General features: G+C 40.7%; 1 protein-coding gene across 1 annotated transcript; it reads right to left on the bottom strand.

The window, feature by feature from the left end:
- Positions 1 to 16,892: 16,892 nt before the first annotated feature.
- On the bottom strand, positions 16,893 to 20,784 carry LOC147624439 (eukaryotic translation initiation factor 3 subunit C-like). The gene is made up of 3 exons (XM_086819426.1): positions 20,574 to 20,784; positions 18,346 to 20,190; positions 16,893 to 18,200 (listed from the first exon to the last, which is right to left on the bottom strand). The coding sequence occupies exons 1-3, from the start codon at positions 20,598 to 20,600 to the stop codon at positions 17,148 to 17,150; spliced, it is 2,925 nt and encodes a 974-aa protein (XP_086675552.1). The 5' UTR covers positions 20,601 to 20,784; the 3' UTR covers positions 16,893 to 17,147.
- Positions 20,785 to 24,249: the final 3,465 nt, after the last annotated feature.

Raw genomic sequence — 24,249 nt, 5'->3', positions numbered from 1 at the left:
GCCAACCAGCGTAGCAAGCGGCCACCAGATAAGAAGAAGAAGAAAAAAATCATTTATTTTTTATATATATTTTAATTATTCATTTTTAATAAAATTAAAAATGAAACTAAATTCAAACAGATCCTCTCTCTCGGCTAGGGAGGGATAATCTCGGCAAGGGATAACCGACTATTTCAGGCACAGCCTTCCGAACAAATTTATTTTTCTTATGAGTTGTAGGCATTTTTTCTCTCGGATCGGAGCATCCCGGAGAAGCGGCGCTGTTTGGAGGCTCGCAGCGCAACACAAATCGACAGGCGACCGTAAAGGGGGGTGACTATTCTCTCTCCACCACTGCTCATTCTATTAGCATTTATTTTTGTAATTTTCGAGTTCTCGCATTGTTTTTTGCAAGAATTAAAGATGTCTGCTAGGCGTAGTGTGTCCGCACCGCCTTCTACTTCTCTAGGTTTTTCAGGTCTCTTATCCTTGATCGCGGGTTTGACCCCGACCGAATTGTCAGGCCGTACACGCCCCCCGGTCCGGAGTGCGCTCGTCGATCACGCGTGATCCGCCAGCGCCCTCCTTGTGTATTGAGCCCGCCTTAGGACCCAGCGAGCCCGTAGAGCGGACGCATTGGCAGATGACCCCTTTTTGGCCGACGAGCCAGAGAACATGAACACCGACATCGCCGAGGGGACCGAGGAGGACCTCTTGGATTATGACGACGACGATTATGAACTATTGGACCCTGCTGATGTCCTGACAGAGACGGAGCTCTCTAGTGGACTGTTTAAATATCTTAATGCCAAACTAAACAATATGGGTAAAGTCTAGGCTGATTTAGTCACGATGCTACAGAGCATCTCCACACGGTTAGATGCACTGACAGCCGCCTCGGCTAGTACTCCGACTCCTCGTGGTAATCGAGCTCCTACGGCACGGGTGAGCGTAGCCTCGCCAGTGGTTGTAGGAGTACAGGCCGATGCGCCTGCGGGGCCGTCCGTAGCGATAGCTTCGTCGTTATTAAAAGACTTAAAGCTGCCTAGTTTTGGTGGCGAGGAGAAGGAGAGAAACAAAGACTCGGTCAATATGTTTCTAGTGAAGTGGTCAAATTTGCACGTGCTGCGCGACAGCAGCCTAGCTGTATACAGCCCGTAGAGGCTAGCCTCTCATTAACCGACAAAGCGTACAAGTGGTGGATGAGTTTGACAACTCGTCCACCACTTGGACGTTAATGAGAGGCTAGCCTCTCATTAACCGACAAAGCGTACAAGTGGTGGATGAGTTTGACAACTCGTCCTGCCACTTGAACGGAGTTTGAAACGATGTTTCGAAAAGATTTTTTGCCTGTTAATGAGGCAGAGAGAAGCTGGGAGTTATGGGACAAGTGCTCGATGGAGAACAAATCCCTAACTCAGTACATCTCAGACTATAGGGAGATAGTACTCAAGCTAAAGGGAATCGATGCATTCCAGACATTGCGAGGATTTAAGAGAGGCCTCAAAGATGATTACCTTGAGTACGTAGAGCCCTTACAGCCTAAAGACTTAGCAGAGGCAATTAAGTACGCGCAGATATTCGATGACATCAAGCGCTGTAGTGCGCGTGGTGGTTCGAGCAGGGCCGAGGGTAGTGAAAAGAGGAGGTCAGGTCTTAAAAGAAAAGGGATCCGCAGTGATAAACAAAGGGATAGGACGGACCAGGAAGGACAGGGTGGCCATTGGTCTAAAAAACCGCGACCATCCAAGAAGAAAAGAGACAGCGAAATCCAAAAGTAAGAGCAGTATATTAAAGCGCGAAAGGAAAATCGCTGCTTTAATTGCAATGAAGTAGGGCACACTTATATTAAAATAATCATATTTTCTATTATCCCTTAAATTTTCCTCTCTCTAGGGAGCTTGGAGCTCTCTCTCTCTACAACAACTCTTGGGGTTGCTCTTCTCCTCTTGGTGGACCAATTGATTGGTCGGGGGCTTCATTGCAATTAGAGAATCAAGCCAAACTTGAAGGTAAAATTAAATTTTATGGTTTTTTTCAAATTTTCTCAATAACTTTCTTCTTCTCAATCCCTCTCAAGATTGAGAAGCTTTCAAAATGATTGTTTTAATTCAAATCAAGCTTTCCCTAAGTTTCTTAATGTTTAATTAGCATTAAGTTAATCTTTATGCTTAAATTATAATGCTTTCTTTAAGTAAAGCTCTCTCTCTAAAAGAAAGGCCATCTTTATGGGTGGCTAAATCCCTTGAAAAAGGATGCTTCTCAATGATAGTCTCTTAATTTAAAGCTAAACTCTAGGCTTGATAAGAGATTAAGGAAATGATATTTTCATGATTTTGTACTATTAAAATAATGGTAAATTCTTTTAGATTGTTTATGAGTAGTTGAAAACTACTCTAATTCATTCTAAATGAGAAATGGATTATCCTAACAAATTGGGAAAAGAGGAATGTTGAAATTAGCTTAATCTAATGGGATAATCATAGTTATGTTTAATTTTATGGTTAAAATTATGATTTAAATTCATAGTTTGATTTTAAGCATAAAAGAGGAACTACTATCATATTTCATTACAAGCTTTTATTCTTTAGAAAAAAATTGAGAATTATAAGTAATAGCAGCGAAACTATGGTAAAATTTTTAAAAAATAATACATATCTTATTTTTATGCATAATGCTAAAAGAGGACTTCCTGCCATATTCTAGGATTGGACATCCTATGCAAAAAGAATGATTTTCATCATATTTATGAGAAATCATTTTTTTGTAATTATGCATAATTAATTGATTATGAGAAAAAAGTAAATTTTAGTAAATTTATTTTTATGCAAAAAGAGGAATTCCCATGATATTTGAGATCCAAGTACTTAAATGGTAAAAGGAAAATTTTTGGTAAATTTATTTTTATGCAAAAAGAGGAATTCCCATGATATTTGAAATCCAAGTAATTAAATGGTAAAAGAGGAATTTTTGGCATAATTCAAATTATGATTATTTATCAAAAGTGGAATTTTGAGCATTATTAATTTTATTGGAAAATATGGGTAGAATTGATTTTTGTAAATCCCATGAATCTTTTACTCAAAAAGAATAATATTGAATATATTTCACTTGAAAAATTTGAGAAAGAATATGAAAATATCCATCGAGAAAAAGTACCTTTAACTAGGCCAAGCAATTGGCAGAAACTTAGAAAAGTCCCATCGGTATTGAAAGTAGAAAACGGTACTAAATGTGAATGTAATGTCATAAGATGTGAGTGGATGTGATGAGATGTGGATGAAATGTAAATGGATGTGGATGTGGATGTGGATGTAATGAGATGTGATGTGATGTAAATGGATGTGGATGTGAATGTGATGAGATGTGGATGAGATGCGATGTGATGTAAATGGATGTGGATGTGAATGTAATGAGATGTGAAAGGATGTGATGTGATGTAAATGGATGAGAATGAGATGTGATGATATGTGAAAGGATGTGATGTGATATAAATGGATGTGGATATATGTGAATGTAAATGAACGAATGGATGTGGATGAATGTGATGAGTTGTGAATGGATGTGGTGTGATATGGATAGATGTGGATGTGATGTAATGTGGATGTGGTGTGATATGGATAGATGTGGATGTGATGTAATGTGGATGGAATGAATGAGATGTGATGTGGATGAATGTGAACGAGATGTGATAAGATGAGGATGGATGTGACGAGATGTGATAAGATGAGGATGGATGTGACGAGATGTGAATGAATGTGGGATGTGAATGGGTGTGATGGATGTGAATGGATGTGATGAGATGTGAGTGGATGTGGTGAGATGTGAATGTGATGTAATGAGATGTGAATGGATGTGATATGATGTGGATCTGGTTAGATATGAATGGATGAGATATGATGAGGATAGATGAGATGTGATGTGATGTGGACTTGGGTGTGATGTGATATGAATGGATGAGATGTGATGTGATGTGATGAGGATAGACGTGATGAGATGTAATATGATGTGATTGGATGAGAATGGGTGAAGGACGATGGGAATACATATGATTGGATGTGGAATAAGCAATGTGAATTGATGTAGAAGAATGTCGAATAACGAGAAATGATGTGAAAAGATGAGAGTTTGTTAGAAATTTTATTTATGATGTGATGTGATGTGATGAGGATAGATGTGATGAGATGTAATATGATGTGATTGGATGAGAATGGGTGAAGAGGACGATGGGAATACATACATATGACTGGATGTGGAATAAGCAATGTGAATTGATGTAGAAGAATGTCGAATAACGAGAAATGATGTGAAAAGATGAGAGTTTGTTAGAAACTGTATTTATGAAACCTGTTTTTAAATGACTGTTTTATGTCAAGAATGCTGGGGAAGCATTTTGGCCATCTTGTGAATGAGATCGTGGAGACCTAAGTGATAAAGTTGCAACAGCTGATGGAGAGTCAAGGGAGGACATCTCGCGTAGCAAGGTCAGCCGAGCCAGCCTCGGTTTGATTCAAATGGTGAGCTTCCGGTAGGGTGCATGAGGGACCAAGGAAGCGGCCTATGAGTAAAGTTGAGTAAGCCAAAGAAGACATTGTCCAACATGAAGCCACATGAGCAAAGCTGAATTATCCCATGTGAGCTAGCAATGCCAATGTTGTACTCACCCATATAAAAGGGGTCATTTCAAGCAATGGAAGTACACAAGAATCTTAAGCTTCACTATGAGTGCATTGCAACCTAACTAGCTTAAGTGCAATTCTTAGTTATTACACACACACACACACACACACACACACACACACACCATGTGTTCATCTAGGTATCACCCCCACCATAGATTAGGTTAACTATGTTTATACATTTAGGGTTAGCAAGCTTCCATAGCCATTGCCTAGGACACCATGATTCTTAACACTTTCTCTCTTCTGGAGAATTATCCCCAAACTTTTCCCCCACGAGTTCAAGTCTTATGTTTTTGCCATCAAATTTATTAATCAAGAGGGAGGTGATTGTAGCTATTAAGATAACCAATATGATGAGATGTGACTTGACTTAAGGAAATTGCATGTGAACATGGGCTTGTAGAGGTGGCCATGGGAATCAAACTAGGAGAGGAGGGAACTCAAAGGAGAGAACTTGTGAAGGTGAATAAGATAAGAAAAATATTGCTCAACACCACGACTTAAAAGATGTGAAGCTTCATACATCATCTTCTCCATCTTCTCACCAATCACATGTTCCTACAATGTGCATTGTAGAAATCTTCATACATCATAATATAGGCTCTTTGCCCTCATCTTCTCCATCTTCTCACCAATCACATGTTCCTACAATGTGCATTGTAGAAATCTTCATACATCATAATATAGGCTCTTTGTCCTCATCTTCTCCATCTTCTCACCAATCACATGTTCCTAGTGCCCAATTATAACTTTTTCCTGAGAACCAATCAAAATCATCATATACCTTATACTCTTATGGTAGACACACACACATCTCTACAAATGCTAGCTCTCTCTTAGAGCTTTAACTTTAACAGAGGTGGGAAGGCCAATCTCTTATTTCAAGTCCTACACAAGCTTGAGCCCTATCCCACTTCATATAATAACACTTTTCTCAAGAAGTTTGTAAACAGTTGTGCATGTGATTGAAAGGTAGCTATATGAAGGAGCATATATAGAGGCTCTCTCTCCCACTTTGGTGGATCTTTGGCTCATAACTGGAGGACAAGACTTGGGATGTTGATAATTTTGGGGTGCCCTCATCCACCACCGACGAGGGGATAGTAACCATTTCAAAGGGGAGCTCAAGCATTGTGGTCCTCTTTTGCTAGTTGATGTCGTAATCCGTGGTCGTAATCCATCCCCTCGTGAGGATGATGCCCTCTTCAATGTACCCACGGCATGGTCATATAAAACTTGCCAGACATAGGTTTAGATCCAATAAAAAACTCTATTTTAAGATTGGTAATGGTTGTTGTGGATGGTGTGAGGGTGGGTGGCCTAATAAGATCCAAATTTATTTATTTATCATTTTAAGATTGGGAATTATTTATCATGGTAATGGTTGTTGTGGATGGTGTGAGGGTGGGTGGCCTAATAAGATCCAAATTTCCTAAGAAAAAACATTGCGGCTAGCCTCGATGTCACCCAAGCGGGCCATGCAACTAGGTAGTCTTTTTTAGAGAACTCTAACTCAAGGCGAGCCGATTCCACTATTAGTTATTTCTTGAATGCATCGTGAGCATGAGTAGGGATGTGATTTTGACACCTTTCCACACTGTCCAAACAAACCTTATCCCAAGCTTCTATGGAAGGGTTTCCATGGTTGCAAGAACATGAATCCAATACTTAAAGTTAATAGGATCTGAGAGGGGCTCATATTCTTGGTCCTCATCTTCACCATTACAAGCTCTACAAATATCAATCAACATGTTGTGAGCTTCTATATTGTATGCTTTGCAAATATTAACTGAAGCAGTTTGAGTAGTTCTGTCAAACTCATTGGTGAGAACGCCTCGACCCATGGGATGATTCTTCCTTGGTTTTCAAGTCTATTTTCAAGGATTGGCTACCCTTCCATATATAAATGTGATTGCTTTCCTAATCGTGAACTAGCCTTATGTCTCTCAAATAAGGCCTTCTGAGGATCATGGTGTACGACCCTCTTCTATGAAAATCCGTCACCACGAATGTGTGGTGGAAGCTTAGCTCAAAGTTCTTAATCTTTGCATCATGAAGGACACCTAAGGGTTTGGCTATGTTCTCATCAATAAGCTTTACCACGAGGCTGGTGCCTATGAGTGGTGGGCTTCCCTAGGCTTCCTAGAAATCCTTGGTGATTATGCTGACACCAATACCACCATCCAAGATTTCAAATACCATCATTCCTTTATAAACAACAATTAATGTGGTGTTCATTCCTTTAATACGAGTGGTGGGCTTTCCCAGGCCTCCTAGAAATCCTTGGTGATTATGCTCTCACCAGTACCACCATCCAAGATTTCAAATACCATCGTTCCTTTATAAACAACAAGTAATACGGCGTTCATTTCATCGCTTTCAATGTAACTAGTGTCCTAGCTTATTCTCATGGGCACTTTTGGTTGTCCTTTTGTCTTGGGTATGGAAGGAGAGAGCTCATTGTGGCACGGCTCATCCTCATCCTCTTCAAGTTGTTCAAGTTTAACTGTGTGGGCTCTTCAATTCCCATTAACCTAGTCGGGTAAGTCTCTCCATAGTTGAGAATTTCCTTATAAAAGAGAGCTTATTGTGACCTGAACTTCCAAGAATAGGAAGGTTGTGAGGCCTCCTATATCCCTCGTGAAATATTCATGCTAAGGATCCTTTCCTAGGAGGCAATGCCTCTGATAGGATCAATATGAAGTCGTCACCTACTATCACATCGGAGAAAATAATGTGGTGTTTAGGATGACCCATGAAAGGCCAACTTTCAGCTCTCATTATGGGAGATGAAAGACCAACTTTCATCTCCCGTTAAGTCCTCCTTCATTATGTTGGATAAGTCTCTCCATAGTTTAGAATTTCCTTATAAAAGGGAGTTTATCACAACTTAAACTTCCGAGGATAGTAAGGTTGTGAGGCCTACTACGTCCAAGGAGATGTGCACTGATCCTTCGCTAGGAGGCGGGGCTTCTAATGGGGTCAAAACAAAATCTTCACCTATCACATTGGAGAAAATATTGTGTGGATCATGATGACACATGGAAGGCCAACTTTCATCTCTCACTAAGTCCTCCTTCATCAATAACATCTAGCAATGTAGAATCTGGTCAGATTGGTTCTAGAGGTAGAGAATTGTTGGCTCTTTTGTAGCCTCTTAAGAATGGTTACAATCTTGGTCAATGCCTTTGGTAGGAACTGAGGTTCCCTTACTAGTTCTATGATTGGCTCTGGGATGGGATCAAGGATCGGCTTGAGCTAGGTCAATGGTTCATACTCGACCACTTGCTCAAGTACTGGCTCTAGTTTAGCCTACATCTTCCTTACAATCTCTTTGGCTTGTTTCATTTGTCCTTTCTCCATATTCTTTTTATTTGGAAGCTTTTTGTAGTTTAGTAGGATTATTCTCTTTGGGAAGAGCTGGCTTGAATAGGAGACCACTCATCTTCCTTAAAATCTCTTGGGCTTGTTTCATTTGCTCTTTCTCCAACACAGGGTAAGTGCTGGTCATTTACTAGGACTGGAAGGCTTGGTGGGTTTGAGAAGGTGTGGTTTGATGTGTTACAATTGATTGTATTGTCATTGCAATAATTAGTCAAGTTCGCATCAAAGGTCCTGGGGTGACAGGGTTAGTGTTGTGCATTGTACTTAATTTCTCAATAATTATGAGAAAAATAAGAATTTTCCTTGGATTTTATAGTTGGTAAATAAGAAAATCTTCCAAGGACATGGGTACGTGTGTCCATACGAGTCATTATGGCTGTAATAGTTGGTCCATACTATATTAGATATACCTACCTCCAAGCTCATGTCTACAAGTTCATGTCTACAAGTTTACATGCCCATGCTTACAACTCGGGTGTCTAGGCTCACGGCTCATATGTCTAGGCTCATAACTCAAGTCTCAAGGCTCACGTACCTAGATTCATGTCTTTTTTATGCAGTATTGTGGGTTCACATTGTGAGAAAGAAGAGATGAGAGAAGAGATAATGTACTCAAGAACTCATCAATGAACCACTAGCCAACTTGATTAGAAATGAACTACAATGCCTCATATATATAGGAAAGTTCCTCCACCCTTTCCTCCACCCAAAAATGTGTGTAAATAGGAAAAAATGGAAATGAATGCTATAAATCCCAAAAATGCCTAGAGGCTAAAGAGTGTGCCACTAGCGTGACACCATCTGGAGATGACACCTATCCAACACCTCCTCTTCAGGTCCAGATGGGAGGACCAACGCCAACGCGCTGAAGAAGATAATCCAAGGTAGGTCGAGGAAGAGGCTTAGTAAACAAATCAGCAACATTATCTTTGGTAGGACAATACTCAAGCTGAATGCGACCTTCAGAAATCCAATCACGAACAAAATGAAAATGAACATCAATGTGTTTGGATCGTCCTCGAATAACTGGATTGAAACTTGACTTTGAAAATCCACTTAACACCAATGACCTTTTTATGTGAAGATCGTGGAACTAACTGCCATGTGTTATTAGATTCAATAGAAGAAATCTCTGCTTGCATTGCTTCACACCAATGTCGTAAGGAAAGAGCTTCCTTAACCGTTTCAGGCTCAAACACATCACCAATATGAGACATCAAGGCAATATTTACTGAAGGGCATGTACGTAAGACACGTGTAGTAGATTGTTGAGCATCTGAAAGTGATATACTTGAATCTTGAAGTAGAGAGCGAACCCATTTTGGAGGACCAAAAGTCCGTGTAGAATCTAATGAAGTAGTAGGTGTCGCAATCGAAATGGATGAAGGGGATGAAGTAGGAACTGATGGTGTAGATGAGGATGAGACTGTAGGGAATGAGAGAGGCCCAAGCTCAAGAGATGGAAATGGATCTGAGAGAGATGTAGAAGGTGGTAACTCATCAAGACCAAAAACATGATCATCAAAGATGGCATCACGTGAAAGAACAATATCCTCATGAGAAGGAAGGCACATGCACATGAGCAACACAACCAAAGACATGAAAATGAGAAACAGTAGGCTTGTGGCCTGTGAAAGCCTCCTCCCGAGTCATGCCGTCCACTGCTTTCGTAAGAGAGCGATTGAGAAGATAAACTGAAGTAGCTAGCCTCACCCCAAAAGGAGGAAGGTAGCTTCGCATGATGTAAGAGGGAGCGGGCCATTTCCTTCACCGTTCTATTCTTTCTTTCAACCACACCATTCTGCTGAGGAGTGTAGGGTATGGTGGTTTGTCGTTGTATGCCTTTTGAAGCTAGAAAATCCTCAAATGCTATAAACTCACCTCCATTGTCAGTCCTGAGAAAAGATACCTTTTGACTTGCTTGATTCTCCATTTGGGCAAGCCAAACCTTAAAATGAGAAAGAGCATCAGACTTCTTAGGTAAGAAATAAACCCATGATTTGCGAGAGAAGTCATCCACAAGAAGCATATAATACTTGGATCCACCAAGCGATTGTACTTCCATAGGTCCTGCAATATCAGCATGAATAAGCTCAAGTATGCGTGTGGCCCTATGAGTAGCCTCCTCTGGAAAAGAAGCCCGATGTTGCTTTCCTTGAGCACAAGAAGAACAAATATGATGGCGAGGTTTCTGAAGCTTTGGTAGACCTGTAACCATGTCATGTGAGACAAGATGTTGCAAAGTAGCAAGAGGAACATGGCCAAAGCGGAAATGCCATAGATCACTATCTTCATTAGAAACAAGTGCTTTAGGAGAAGCAAATAATTGATGAAGATGAGACTCATGTGGTGGCAACTGTGCTGTAAAAGAGCTTATATGATAAAGCCTAGCATTTTGATAACCATGTGCCACACAAGAAAGTGACTGTCTATCAATGATTTCAATCACTTCATCATCAAAGTAAACCCCAAGACCTTTAGAAGTAGCCTTAGAGATAGAAAATAAGTTAGCAGACATCTTAGGCACATGCAAAACATCATGTAAGATAGCATCTCCATCACCGATACTAATCACAGGGAGAGATGAAGCATCACCAATGTGTACTGATGAAGAGATAGACTTATAGTTTTCCAATAAGAAAGAACTATTCGTCATGTAAGAGGTAGCACCACTGTCGGCAATCCACCCATCCGCAGTATGCGTATCAAGATCTTTGATTACCACAAGTGATGTGTCACATGAAGAAGTAGAAGACATAGCAACATATGCAATCTTGGCGTTACCGTCTTCCGTCTTGTCTTTGTTTTTGTCGTGAGAAGATGTTGATGTAGAAGAACCCTTAGATTTGGATTCAAGTTCAGCTTTTACCTTCTTGGATGCTACCTTCTTAGCAAAACAACGATCCTCCGTATGGCCACTACGACCACAGAAAGTGCACTTCTTGGAAGAATCCTTTGATTTGTCCTTGTCGCCTTTGGTTGAAGAATCTTTAGCATTGGAATTAGAGCCTTTGCATTGATCATTCCCATTGCCTTTGCCTTTGCCTTTGCCCTTGCCTTGGCTTACAAAAGCCGAGTCCTTTTTGTTTTGCTTGCGAGTAAGGCACTTATCATGAAGAAGACCCATAGTCTCTTCAAAGGAAGGGAAAGGAACTCGAAGAAAGATGTTATCTTTGAACGATTCAAAAGAAGAAGGCAATTTACCAAGTAGCTTGTGGACCGGATTGCTTACCAATGTACCAAACTCTTCAAGTTGCTGCTTGATTCGATTGAATTCTCCAAGCTTCTCCACGATGTTGTCCGATTCGGAGATAGAAAGCTTATCCAAATCTTCTTCCAACTTAGCCATCTTAACCGTTGAAAGTCTTCCATATTGCATTTGTATAGCGTGCCATAATTGTTGAGCCGTACTCCTTGTAGAGAGAAATTGAGACACAACCGATGTAGACATGCCATGCACAAGTAAAGCTTTGGCCCGTGCATCCATATAGGTTTGATATTGAGAAGGCACCATATGAGGAGAAGTGATTATAGACTACACCCCGGCGCTTTCCAAAAGAAGTTGCATAAACAAGGACCAAGTGTGGTGGTTGTTTGGGGTAAGCTTTTGTGAATCGGAAAGACTTGGAAGGCTCAAAGATTGAGTGAATGGGTTAAAGGGTTGATATGATTGAGTGGGGAGAGTAGTAGTGGAAGTAGTAGAAGAAGGAATCATAGTAGATGAAGTTGCCATAAAAGGCATAGATGATGTAGGGGGATATACCATAGAGGGCATAGAAGTATGTGGATAGGAAGGCATAAAGGACAAAGAAGAAAGAGTGAAAGAATCCGTAGAAGGTAATGGATACGACGGAAAAGAGAAAGTAGAAGCACCTACTGAAGAAGGAATTGCACCAACTTCTGTTGTAGTAGTTGCCGGTCCAACCGTCTCGTAGGAGATGTAGGATCCATAGTATCTTCAAGTTTGCCTTTGTCTTTTGGAGTAGAGGACTTCCGAGATCCCATAGGGAGAGGAGGGTGGGAAAACTTAAGGGAAGAAGTGTCGTACCTCCAAAAACGCAGCCAATATATGAACCAATAGACTCCGTGAAAACCACCAAAAGAGGGCTGAGAATCTAGCCTTAGTAGAAGGAGTATGGAGGAGTTGATTGTCCACAAAAACGCAAACACAAAGTGTGTAGCAAAGTGGAATTTTCAGCCGGTAGAAAGGTGTAGAAAAGAGGATGAATATGTACCTCAAAACACCATGAAGAGGGCTGAAGTTGATGATGAAAACGCAGCCAAGAAATCTCTCCACAAGAAGCCTCCAAAAAAACGCTACCGCATGTAGGGAAAACTAGTTGGCAATGTTTTCACCGCAAGTAGAGTTGTAGGGCTCGAATTGAAGTGTTTTAAAAACACACTTGTAGAGGATGGTAAGGGGCTGGTTTGAAGCCTCTTGCATCATTGAATGAGTGCAAGGATGATGAGTAAGGGCTTCTGCAAAAAACGCAAGCAAAAATTCTGCATGCAGGCAGTCTGCGAAGAATAACTCAAAAACGGTGACGAATTTACGAAAACTTTCTTCTGCAAAGTTGTAGACCACGATGATTGCAGTAGGTTCTGTGAGCACAATCCTCAAAAACGCATTCGTTTAGCAGAAAATCAAAGAACAAAGAAACGCAATTGAAAGCGGGGTTGTTGAAGAGGACTAGAGGTAGAGAGGAAGAAGGATAAGGAGGCTCTATGTGCGCCACCACCTTGCTTTGATACCATGTGAGAAAGAAGAGATGAGAGAAGAGACAATGTACTCAAGAACTCATCAATGAACCACTTGCTAACTTGATTAGAAATGAACTACAATGCCTCATATATATAGGAAAGTTCCTCCACCCTTTCCTCCACCCAAAAATGTGTGTAAATAGGAAAAAATAGAAATGAATGCTATAAATCCCAAAAATGCCTAGAGGCTAAAGAGTGTGCCACTAGCATGACACCATCTGGAGATGATACCTATCCAACACACATCACCTACGTGAGAGCTAGTTCAGCCTGGTTTTTAGTGGCTTTTGAGATTTTTGGACATAATGGGTTGTGACACAACGAATAAAAAAATTCAATGCACTAAAACCATATGATTTTGGGAGTGTGACCTCCTAATCAACACTGGGCAATATTGTGTGATCTCAATTTCTTGGAATGGATGGAAAAATGAAGCTAAGCCCTAGCCTCTTCCCTGATAGCAATGCCAAATATATTCAAGTCAAGAGCTTACCTTAGCCTTGCCGAAGCATATATCATTGGGTCTTGCCTTTGAGCCGCAAATACAACTTCCCATTGTGGGTGTGCTAGCTCATTCATCGCATCCTCCCTCTGTTGTCATACCGAAATGCTCCTTCCCAAAAAAGGGTGAAGGAAGAGCTCTCAATGCCTAGATGGAGGCAAGAAGAGATGGTCCTTCATGATGGTTCTCTCTCACAAAGGTGGGGGAAGAAGAAGAAGCCATTGCAAGAAGAAAACCTATAATCAAACCTAGCATACAAGCAAGCAAAGATTCAAAGTATACAAGGAAGCAAAAAGGGGGGAAAAAGGAGAGCTCACAAGTAAACTATTTCAATTGCAAGGGAATTGTTATGTCTTGCTTATTGTCAAAACTGACTTATATACAAATGACTAGTTTTCACACTAGGCCGACCAAACTTAAAAATGGTCCGGGGCCCCTATTACTAGTCTTAAGCAACTATGTACACTAAGTCGGTAGTCTTTTCCTGCTTGACATTAAGCGCATGGTAAGGATTATTTATATGTTCCAGCGTTGTCTTACAAAAGATAAGTGCCTGTCTCGTTGGCACAGGAATGATGGTGAAGCACCTTGCGGTAGGTTGCACAGGCGAAACCATGTTGACCTACGGAGTGGAACAATGTGGTTCACATACATGTCCACGCTTTCCACAAATAAAACACTTAAAGGATCCTCTCTATGTGTTCTTATGATATATGATGTAACACACTCTTTAAAGTTAACTATAGAGATGTATCCTTTATATAATACTTTTTTTTTTCTATAGAGATGTATCCTTTAGATGCTTATTCTATATAAGAGAGTTTTTTTTTCTATAGAGATGTATCCTTTAGATGCTTATTCTATATAAGAGAGTTTTTTTTTCTATAGAGATGTATCCTTTAGATGCTTATTCTATATAAGAGAGTTTTTTTTTTCCAAAGTTGGATTGGATAGATTTTTAATTGTTGACACAAGTATACCCCCAAAATAATTACACTTCTATTTTAAGTATTAAAAATGTCATACAAAGTTAGAAGAATCCGAATACTTTTAATTAAATGACAATCGCATCTTCATCCTCAAGTGAGCACCCCACACTTTCTACATGTAGTATCATGCTTTTCATGTTTCTTATGTAGTTTGCAAATAATTCTAGTGTTTGATTTAGTCTTTTGGAGGAGACCTCATGGATATCTATAGGCAAAGGTTGCAACCCTCCACCCTTTTTATCTCCATCCCCATCCCCATTCCTCTCTTCTCTTCTCTAACACTCTTCCCCCATTTTATGATTAGAATATTACCTCTAAACAAGCCATATTAGCAACCATAGACTCTATAGGCCTTGCATTGATAACTTTTTAGGCATGAGTGGAAACATTGGCTAAAAATCTCAAGAATATTTGGCTTTTTTTTAATGCCAAACTTCTTAAATTTTGTGAGAACAAATGATACATTTAACTCCAATTTTAGGGATAAAATTTTGTATTTTTAAGCTTTTTTCTTAGTCACAAATAGTGTATTCATGCTAGCTTTGGAGGTTATGTGATGAATGAAAGCCTAAGACGGGCTAAATGTAATCATGGACAGTGTAGCCTCATCCTTCAACACGTTTTCTTCTTCACCACCATTCAAAAATGCATATCTTCCTCTTACAATTTCCCAAACTCCCTCTTGCATGAGGGGAAACTTCACTTTCACTTGCCACTTGTGAAAACCCCCCTCTTCATTGTATTTTTCCATAGCACATGATGATGATGCATGGGCAGACTTAACAAGTACAAATGCAAAGACAGCAATGTTTGGTCTGATTTACAACATACACTTGATACGTGGGATAGATTTACAAACCTTTCTTAAGATTGTTTTACCCTTAAGCATGTGATGCCTCTCTTATGTGCATCACATGTGACACCTTACAAAGGCATTTCTCTCTTGACCTTTGAGCCTAGAGCTTCTTTATACTCACCCTTTTTGTAAGTTTCACATGCTTTGGGATTTTTGACACCAATCAGCAAAAACCAAGATAAAGATTTGGCCATTTTGCTGCAATTTGAGAAGACCACGAGTCCACCACCTACAGAAATGCGATATAGATGCAATAGAGGGTCATCATTATGATAGAAGATGCCAAGGAGCTTGCTTGAGGTGCTATAAAGTTGCCATGAAGAAGTAGATGCCAAGCATAAGCTATTGGAATGGAGCAATGGCATCCACTTGTAGCTTTCTTTGGCTTTTGAAGTCGGGCTCATCCATTATTGCTAGAGGCAAAAATCTTTGTTGTATGCTCTTAATGCTAAGCAATAATGGTTTAGTAAGCCCCTAAAATAGTGAACTTCCTCATGATGTTATCTTTAGATTGCTTTTTCACGTGAAATCTTCACAAAACAAGGCTTCTATTGCTACTCATGCTTTTTGTAGGAGGCAACTTTTACTCATCAAATGCTCTCTCTGTCTCTCTCTCTCTCTCTACAAGCACTTAAATCATTAACATCATGCAGAGGAGAAAACAAGGACGAGAGGTTCTCTTAAAACTCACAAAAATCCTATGCTGGTATCAATTCATGACAAATTATACACTAACTGAATATGCTCACAACTCTACCCTTACAAAAGAGAGCGGTGGCTTCCTTCCTCCTCTTTGTAAGGGCTCTGATGTTCAGTTCAAGTATTAACAATAGTGGTTAGTTTTTCAATGCCATCATCAGTAAAGTGGAAGAAATTCACTTATTAGAGATGGGATTTGCATGCTAGGTTTTAAAACATGCAAGACTCAGACGCACTGCGCTGTAGCACACATTTACCTTGAGTTTACTACCAGGCCGTGAAAACCAGGTTCAAAATCGTCCAGCTTTTCAGGTTTTGTCCTAATCAGCATTTGTTTAGGTTTGCGGAGGGAATGAGATGGAAGCAAATTATGTTCATTACTCCACGACCCGAAGCAAATTATGTTCTTCATTACTCCACGACCCCCTCTTCATATATCTTAAGAGGGAATTCCCATCACTTGTGCTGCCAGTGGGAACAAAATCTCCCACACCAACTTTTTGCAGATGCATACACACTGGCTTTTTGCCCATTTATGCATGTACTAAACTTTTCAATAATTAAGAAAATAGCATAAGTCACACAATATTACAAAACTCAGAAGACAGCGTTCGTTGCAACGTCTTGAATTGGGGTAGACCGGTATCGTCACACTAGGCATGCTCGAGCTGTGCTCACGTGAGCACAGGACATTATAAAGCAAAAGATATGGGGCACAAGGCAAAGGGGGTAATGCATATAAGGAGTACATAGTACCAACAGTCTCAGACATGACTGAAAAAAAAAGCAAGAGGTCAATCCAAAACACATGCACACTACACCTCAGAACAGGCAGAAAGTGCAGCAATACATTTGTATTAGCAAAAGCTAGGGTGGAGCTGTTAAGAGGGAGTGTGGATTGTTTTTCAAGAGGAGATTTTCTGATGTGTGCACAGGGGGCACACCCTGTGAGCAGCAACATCATGCAATTGTTCTAAAGAGAGGAAACAATTTTCAAAGAAATTTACCAGAAGGTAACATTTACCTAAATGGAAATTAACTAAATAATACCATTACCTAGGTGCTTCATTACTAATGCAGAAACTAAATACAGGCAAAGCATAAGCATTGATACAAAATAAAAATAAGGTGGTGTACTAAACCATCTGGCAAAAACAACAAACCAAAGAACTCAAGACTAGCAACGCCAGCTATTCCTAGCCTCGTTCGCCCGACTCCTTAACCTCAACAACAAAGAAAGCTTACATCATCGCTTGAAAGAACTGCAGATCAAAAATTCTAAGAACCTGACCACATTAGAATCGACTTGACCTGGTCAGGCTGACCATACGCCCACTTCCGTCTGGCTGAGTACCCCGGACAGAGGATGGGCCACTCTGATATGGCGTCCTACCAACACTACTGTATGCATCTTGGTATCTTGTGCTTTGAAACACAGAATTGTAGGTATTACTACCACCACGAAACCCTCCTTGGTTAGAGCGAGAATCTCTGAAATTACTTCCACCACCAGCACCCATACTTCTGCCTTGCCCAGGTCTTCCAGCGTTGTAGCCAGACCGCCCACCCCCACCAGCGTATCCTGTATAACCACCTTGCTTCCCCTGTCCGCCGGAAGAAAAGTCACCTTGCCAGCGACCGGTAGTAGCACCAGCATAGTCTTGATTTTCCTTGCGTCTTCCGGCAAGAGGCAGTCCTTCCAGACTACCACCCGTGTGAGCCTCATATGCCTTCTCATTGCTCTCCACAAGCACTGACAGCTTTTCAGCAAATTGAGCAGCCAGAGCTTGCAACCTTGTGGGCTCAACATTATGAGTTACAATACAGCGGGTTGGCTGATCCCAGCTTGCATGCAGCTCCTCCGCAATCATCATTTTACTTACAATACTATGAACATGAGGTTCTGACAGATCAAACATCTTCATGAGCTGGTCCAGACTAAGTGCATCGTAGTACGGTGAGTAGGTGAACAAGTAAGTGCGAAGAGCTTCTTCCTGAATTTTACTTTTCAGCATTTCAAGCACATGGTCTTTCTTGGGAAGCAACTTCCACACATCAAGGCCCTGAATCACCTCCACAGACTTTTCCCAGTTACCTTTACTGAGGGCTCGTGTGGCAGCCATGACATGATCCCGCACATTTTCAGGCGGACCTGTAAAAGTTTGCCTCTCATTTATGTCTACAAGTCTGCGAAAAGTCTTACTGATAACCTTTCTCTTTGGGTCATGGACATTTGCAGCCATATTTGGCACCTCAAGCAACATGGCAGAGATGAGATGCACAGCTTCAAGCAACTCAAGATTGATGTGCATGTGAAATGGCATCTGCCTGCGCCTCTCCAACTTTTCCTGCATGAACACACAAGTATGTAATAAACTTGGCAGAGATACATCAAAACATTCATTCAAAGAGATTTCAGGAGACTTATGTCATTTTCAAGAAATTAGATCCAACTGGAAAAAACAGCTGAAAGAAGTCTACACAAAAACGCACCTGCTCAGGAGTTTTTTCATGATAGCGACTCTGCGAAACCCCTTGGGCAAGCAACTCCTTAACTTTTCCACCAGCATACAGCTCAGTCAAGCAACCATGGGCTTCTGAGATAAGGGAAGCCCGAAATGCACAAAGGCCTAGCTGAGCCATAGCTCGATTGAATAAAATCTGGGTGGAGATGTCCATGTGTTGAACACTGTCTTGCAGGTGACTCATCAATAGTAGATCTCTTGCTGTGTGAAACTCTTCAGAGATAGCATGATGGTAGATGTCACAGAGCATGGCCCTTGCCTTTGTGCGCTCATCACCAACTCTGTATATGAGTGACACAAGCTGGTCCATTAGACTTCTGCTGAGCTCTGGGAAAGACGGCCGTCGTGGTACAACTTCTGGAATTGACACAAATGCAGGAGGCCCCTTCACATCAGCTGCAGCTTTCAGCACCAACTTGCTTTCTTCATCAGACTCACCCTCTCCATCTTCAGCATTGTAATTCACTGAATCTGATCTAGCCTGCGACTCTGCAAGCTTTCGCATTGCTTCGTACACTGCTTGAGGCTTGTAGTACACATGCTCAAGTCTCCGAAGTGCCACTCTTGCAGCAGCCTTCAGATCACCTGTACGGTCTAGATACTCCTGCACATTCTGGGCAAGAACCATAAAGAGCGGCTCGTCCCTTAACCTCTCAACATAATCCTTAGTATGAGGATCAATAAACTGAAGACTTTTAAAAAGCTCATCATCAACCCTTTCAAGAAAGGCCACCACATTTCCCCATACATGAATAGGACCATCATGGTCATCACCCTTCTGCGTCTCATTTTCCATTTCAGGATCTGCAGTATCTTCCAACACAATATTAGGATACTGTGCAAGTATATCTAATATCACCAGGACATTCTGGACACACTTCTTCCAGACAATGAGAGGCATGTGAGTGCTAAGGCTTGGATTCACATCGAACTGAGCTGAAACAACATGCATCATGACCTCCAGCTTCTGGGCAGGAGTCTTTGCAACTCTCAGTAGATAAGTCAGTTGCTCAACCTGCTCAGATCTGTCTGTTCCTTTGCGACCTCTGGCAGCAATGATCTCTTTCAGCTTCTTATCTACCATATCCCATGAGATCTCACTTGGATCTTTTGCGAACTGTTTATCCATGAACTTTTCCCTCTTGGTTTTCTGCTTCTCCCAGCCTCCATCCTCTCCAGCACCTTCACCTTCTTCTTCCTCATCCTCAGAATCAGAATAGCCAACAATCTGTCCAGGCTCCTCATCACTATATTCCACCCCTGACTCATCATCATCATCATCATCCGCGTCATCCTTGTCATCTTCGACCTCTGATTCAGGATTTGCCCTAAATTTCTCAATCTCAACTTCATAAAGCTTGTTGTTTTTCTTCAGCTTCTGCTTCATATAATTCAGAGCCTTTGCATTACTTGGACTCATTTTCTTCTTTGCATCTTTGTTTGCCAGGGCTTGAGTCAGAAAATCCTCTAGCATGACAAGGGCTTTGATGTAAAGGCGAGGGGCAACCTCTGATTCAGTGACTCGAATCACCTTCTCCAGCTGTTTGTTAAGCTTATCAAAATTCTCTTGAATACTTACCCAATCGTTAATCTTCATAGAGTTCTTGATCTGCTCCACTGTGTAGGACATTTCCTCAAAACGCTTGTCCTTTGCAGATCGGACCACTCGCCGCTGATCATCCGAATCATCACTATCACTTTCATTCTGTCTTAAGTACCTTGAGGCCGCTGCCACCTCCTGTCCACCATCCTGACCTGGGGCTTGGACATCATCTTCGACATCACTCTCCTCTTCTTCGGATTCGCTGTCTCCCTGCAAAAGAGAGAGAAAAAAGAAAACAGACAGCACATTGAGATAGCCAGCACTTTCCGAATCATCTTTCCTACAACAAAACACAAAGCTTTCCTCCACAAACGTCAAGGCCATAAACTTTCTTGAGACCAGGCACATCGTAAGTGTGAAGGACAAAAGTCCGGCAGCTTTCTCATTCCACCATAATTTCAGGAAGAGAGGCAGCAAAGATTCAGGCGGTTGCATCACACATCAAATTACAGGAAATTATCTTGCGCAGAAATCATTCAAAGGAATCGCATAAAACAAACATTGAGCAAAGCAATCTCTCCGGCAGTGACACAAAACATGTGAGCAGAAACACCTCTTCTCAAAAGAAATCCACGAAAGGTCAATAAACTTACGTGCTGAGTCCAGAATCGGGAAGCCATGGCTGCAGAGTTCGAGTGTGTGCAGATCTGCGCGAGGGTAAGAGTAAACAGAACTTGCCAAAGAACAACTCAGCGGAGAAGTGCTTAGGGTTTTCAAGCGTGTCCTTAGTCCTAAGACTATTCACACAGGCACTTGGAGTGGTGTAGGCTCTAATGACCGTCAAAATTTACAATGAGAAGTTCAGGCTTGCTTTTAAGCTATAAATATATTTATCTTATGTTCCAAAAAAAAAAAAAGTTCAGGCTTGCACATCAAAAGGCAAACATGAGTGTTCATCATTTGACTTGGCAAGCATAAAACCTAAAATAACTATTGTAGTAGGACCTAAGACTTGGGTACAACTGAATAAAGAAGTTTACATACGAGAAATTGAGCAGTAAATGAAGTGTCTACTTTTTTATATTCAATTGATGTAATGTGCACACAAGAGTGTTTGGACTTAGTCGCCTAACAAAACTAAAATTGGAGCCGACATGTGGAAGCAAAGGTGAGTATATGTGATTTTTCAATGGGGCATGTGCATGGTTGCTCACAATTTTAAAGGTGAATGAACTAACACGTAGTTAAGTATAATGAGGTTGGCAAGAACAATTGAAGCTCAAGGGGGAGTCGTCATTTATTTAATCCAAGGCAATCGATGTTAACCAAAATCGGGAACACTTATGCCTACTTGCACGAGAGAAAAGAAGTGATAAATTCAAAGGTCATAGCTAGTTTGCACCCTTAGTGTTTTAAGATTGAACAACCCTCTCTTAAAGTCCACAACCTTCCCTCCATTGGTGTCAACCCAATGGAGCTTTACAAATGGATATTGAGCAAGGAGGGAGAGAGCTATGGATAGCTCAATCTCTACCTCAATGCTAATTGTGAGTGCAAGAATGGGGAAGAATAGGAGAGGGAGAAGAGGAAAGCAAGTAACTTCATTGAATATACTCACACATAAAATCCACTAGCAAACATTAGACTCAACTATGATAATGGAATTATGTGTCTTCTCATTGGTCCAAAATGATTTATATACATGCCACATATTTGCAGAAATATTCACCCTCTTTAATAGAGAATGAAAGAGCTTCTTGATTTATGAACGGCTTAAACAGGTAAATCAAATTTCTCGTTAAGAATAACAAGCCAACTACAATCCAAGATGCTATGCTGCATGCCTTGACTTATGAACAAATGGGAAAGAATTAAGAAAGCTTTGGAAATAAAAGAAAGAGGTTAAATCCATCTTATGATGATGATGAGGGAAAATTTTGTCCAAAATAAGAGAATGCAGATGGGCAAGAAGAAGAAGGGTAACTAGACTTTCACATATTTGTCCCTAGAGATGGTAGAATAGGCATGACGTGAAGGCCTATGTTTCTGTCATCTACAAAAGGGTCATAAAACTTTTGAGTGTAAAAATAAGCCAGCGTCACATGAGGTACGTTTGGGATTAACTACATGAGACCAGAAACCAAGGCTAAGTACGAAAGAGAATGTATGTGGATTTTCAAGTAATGACAACGCTCGTGGAGCAAGAGGAAAAGCTGCTGCAACTATGGCCAAGGAGATTGAAGAATATGCACATGTCAATGCTGATGTTCATGCAGGTAAGACCGAGCTTCAATTATTAAAAATCTATCAAGATTGTGAATAATTTATTTCAAGTGTTGATTGACTCAGGAAGCATGCGTAGTTTTTTGTCACCCTACGTGATAAAATAGTTAGGAATAACTAAATTTTACCAAAAGAAGCTTATGGTAGACCTTGCTTCGAGAAAGCAACAAAGATTTAAGGAGTATGTCAAAAATATGCTTTTTGTATAGGCAACCTCAAGCCAAAAGCAGATTTTCATGTGTTACCTTTGGGAATGTATGATGGCATTTTAAGGATGGACTGGCTAGTGCTTAGAAAGGTCAGAATATTGTGTCATGAGAAGCAGGTTTGCATGATTGGAGATGATGGTAAAGATTATTGCTTGTTGCAAGGTCAAAGATGTGATGTAGAATTTAGAAAGATGTCTACTTTGTAGCTTATTAAAGTAGCAAGAAAAGGTTATCATGTATATGTCGTGGAATTGCTGACAGAAAGTGTTAAAGAATAGAAAAAGGATGGTGATCATCCTTTACTTTAAGAATTTCAAAATATGTTTCTTGATGATTTGACTAAATTGCCTCTGCATAGATTTGAAAATCACAAAATAGAGCTCATACCTGGTGCAGAACTTGTATGTAGAGCTCCTTATTATTTATATGTAGAGGAAAATGCTAAGCTGAAAATGCAATTGTAGAAATTGCTTGAGCAAGGATTTATTAGGCCTAGTGTGTCACCTTGGGGTGCTCTTGTTCTCTTCGTAAAGAATAAGGATGGGACTATGTGGCTCTATGTTGATTGGGGGGCTCCATAAGTTAACGATCAAGAATAAGTTGGGAGATCTTTTTTATCGACTTACAAGGAGTTGCGTATTTTCTAAAATCGATCTACAATCTGGTTATCATCAGATTTGCATCAAAGATAGTGATATAGCAAAGACTATGTTTAGAACGCGTTTTGGGCATTATGAATTTATTGTGATGTCATTTGGATTGGCGAATGCCCCTATAACTTTTTAGTGTGTGATGAATGTTAAATTTGCAGCAATGTGATGAGCTATGGTGGATCAAATGCAAGAATCAACATGATTAGCAACAAGTAATTAGAAAAAAGTGATTAAGATAAGATTAGTGCATAATTAATCTAATAGTATAATGTAGGCATGGATACTCAAAAACCAACAAATTCTCATTAGGCCAATGCCTCAATTTATAGCTTTTACATCCACAAGGTGCCAAGCATCCACTCCCACTGATTTCTCCTTGATTTGTGCCACCTCTCCTACATCTGAGGGCACCTTTTCCTAGAATCTTTCCACACCCCTGTATTCACTCATGCTACCCTTGATTCCCTTGTCCAGTAGATTCCTCTCACCTTTTCACTGTTACCCACTCAATTACTGACTCCCTTTTACAATCTCTAGCTAAGGGCTTGTTCCCGGACACACCCATTCACTTGCATATTTCAACACCTCCCCTCAAGTGAATAATTCTAGCACACCTAGACCCTATACCAAGTTTCCCTCTTACTTGGTAGCCCGTGACCAGTGCCTCAAATCCCTAACTCATAGTCCTTGACACACTCTCTCTATTTGTCCAAGGCTACTACAAGTGCCCGTAGCTTTGACTAAAGTGCTCACACATACACTTACCACATGGCCTACATCATCGATGGCTCAGAGGTGGTTTTACTCTATTGGGGCAGGTTACATTGGGTTGTGGGGTTTCTCTCTCTCTCTCTCTCTCTCTCTCTCTCAGAGAAGATATTATGACTCCTCTTCCTTAGGAGTCTCCATGAAGTTTGCCGATGCTGATCCTTCTTCATTGGGTTTGCTGTAGTAGTCTCTAGCCATGTGTCCTGGCTTCCCACAGTTATGGCAAGTGAAGATCCTTGCTCCTCCCCTGCCTCTTCCTCGTTCTCGCCCTCATCCTCGTTTGAGGCCTCCTCGGGTGTAGAGTGCTTTCTCTTCTCGAGTTGTTGGGTCCAATCCTTTCTTCTCTTTGACCTTGTTATCTTGCTCTAGTAGAGCTCCTTCTATCTCATGCAACTTCAAATTTGGTACATTCTTTA

Source organism: Cibotium barometz, chromosome 25, assembly GCF_041138505.1.
Source record: "Cibotium barometz isolate CiBa-2024 chromosome 25, ASM4113850v1, whole genome shotgun sequence".
Lineage (NCBI taxonomy): Eukaryota > Viridiplantae > Streptophyta > Polypodiopsida > Cyatheales > Cibotiaceae > Cibotium > Cibotium barometz.
Note: the sequence above shows the minus strand (reverse complement) of the source record. Positions and strands in the feature narration are given on the sequence as shown.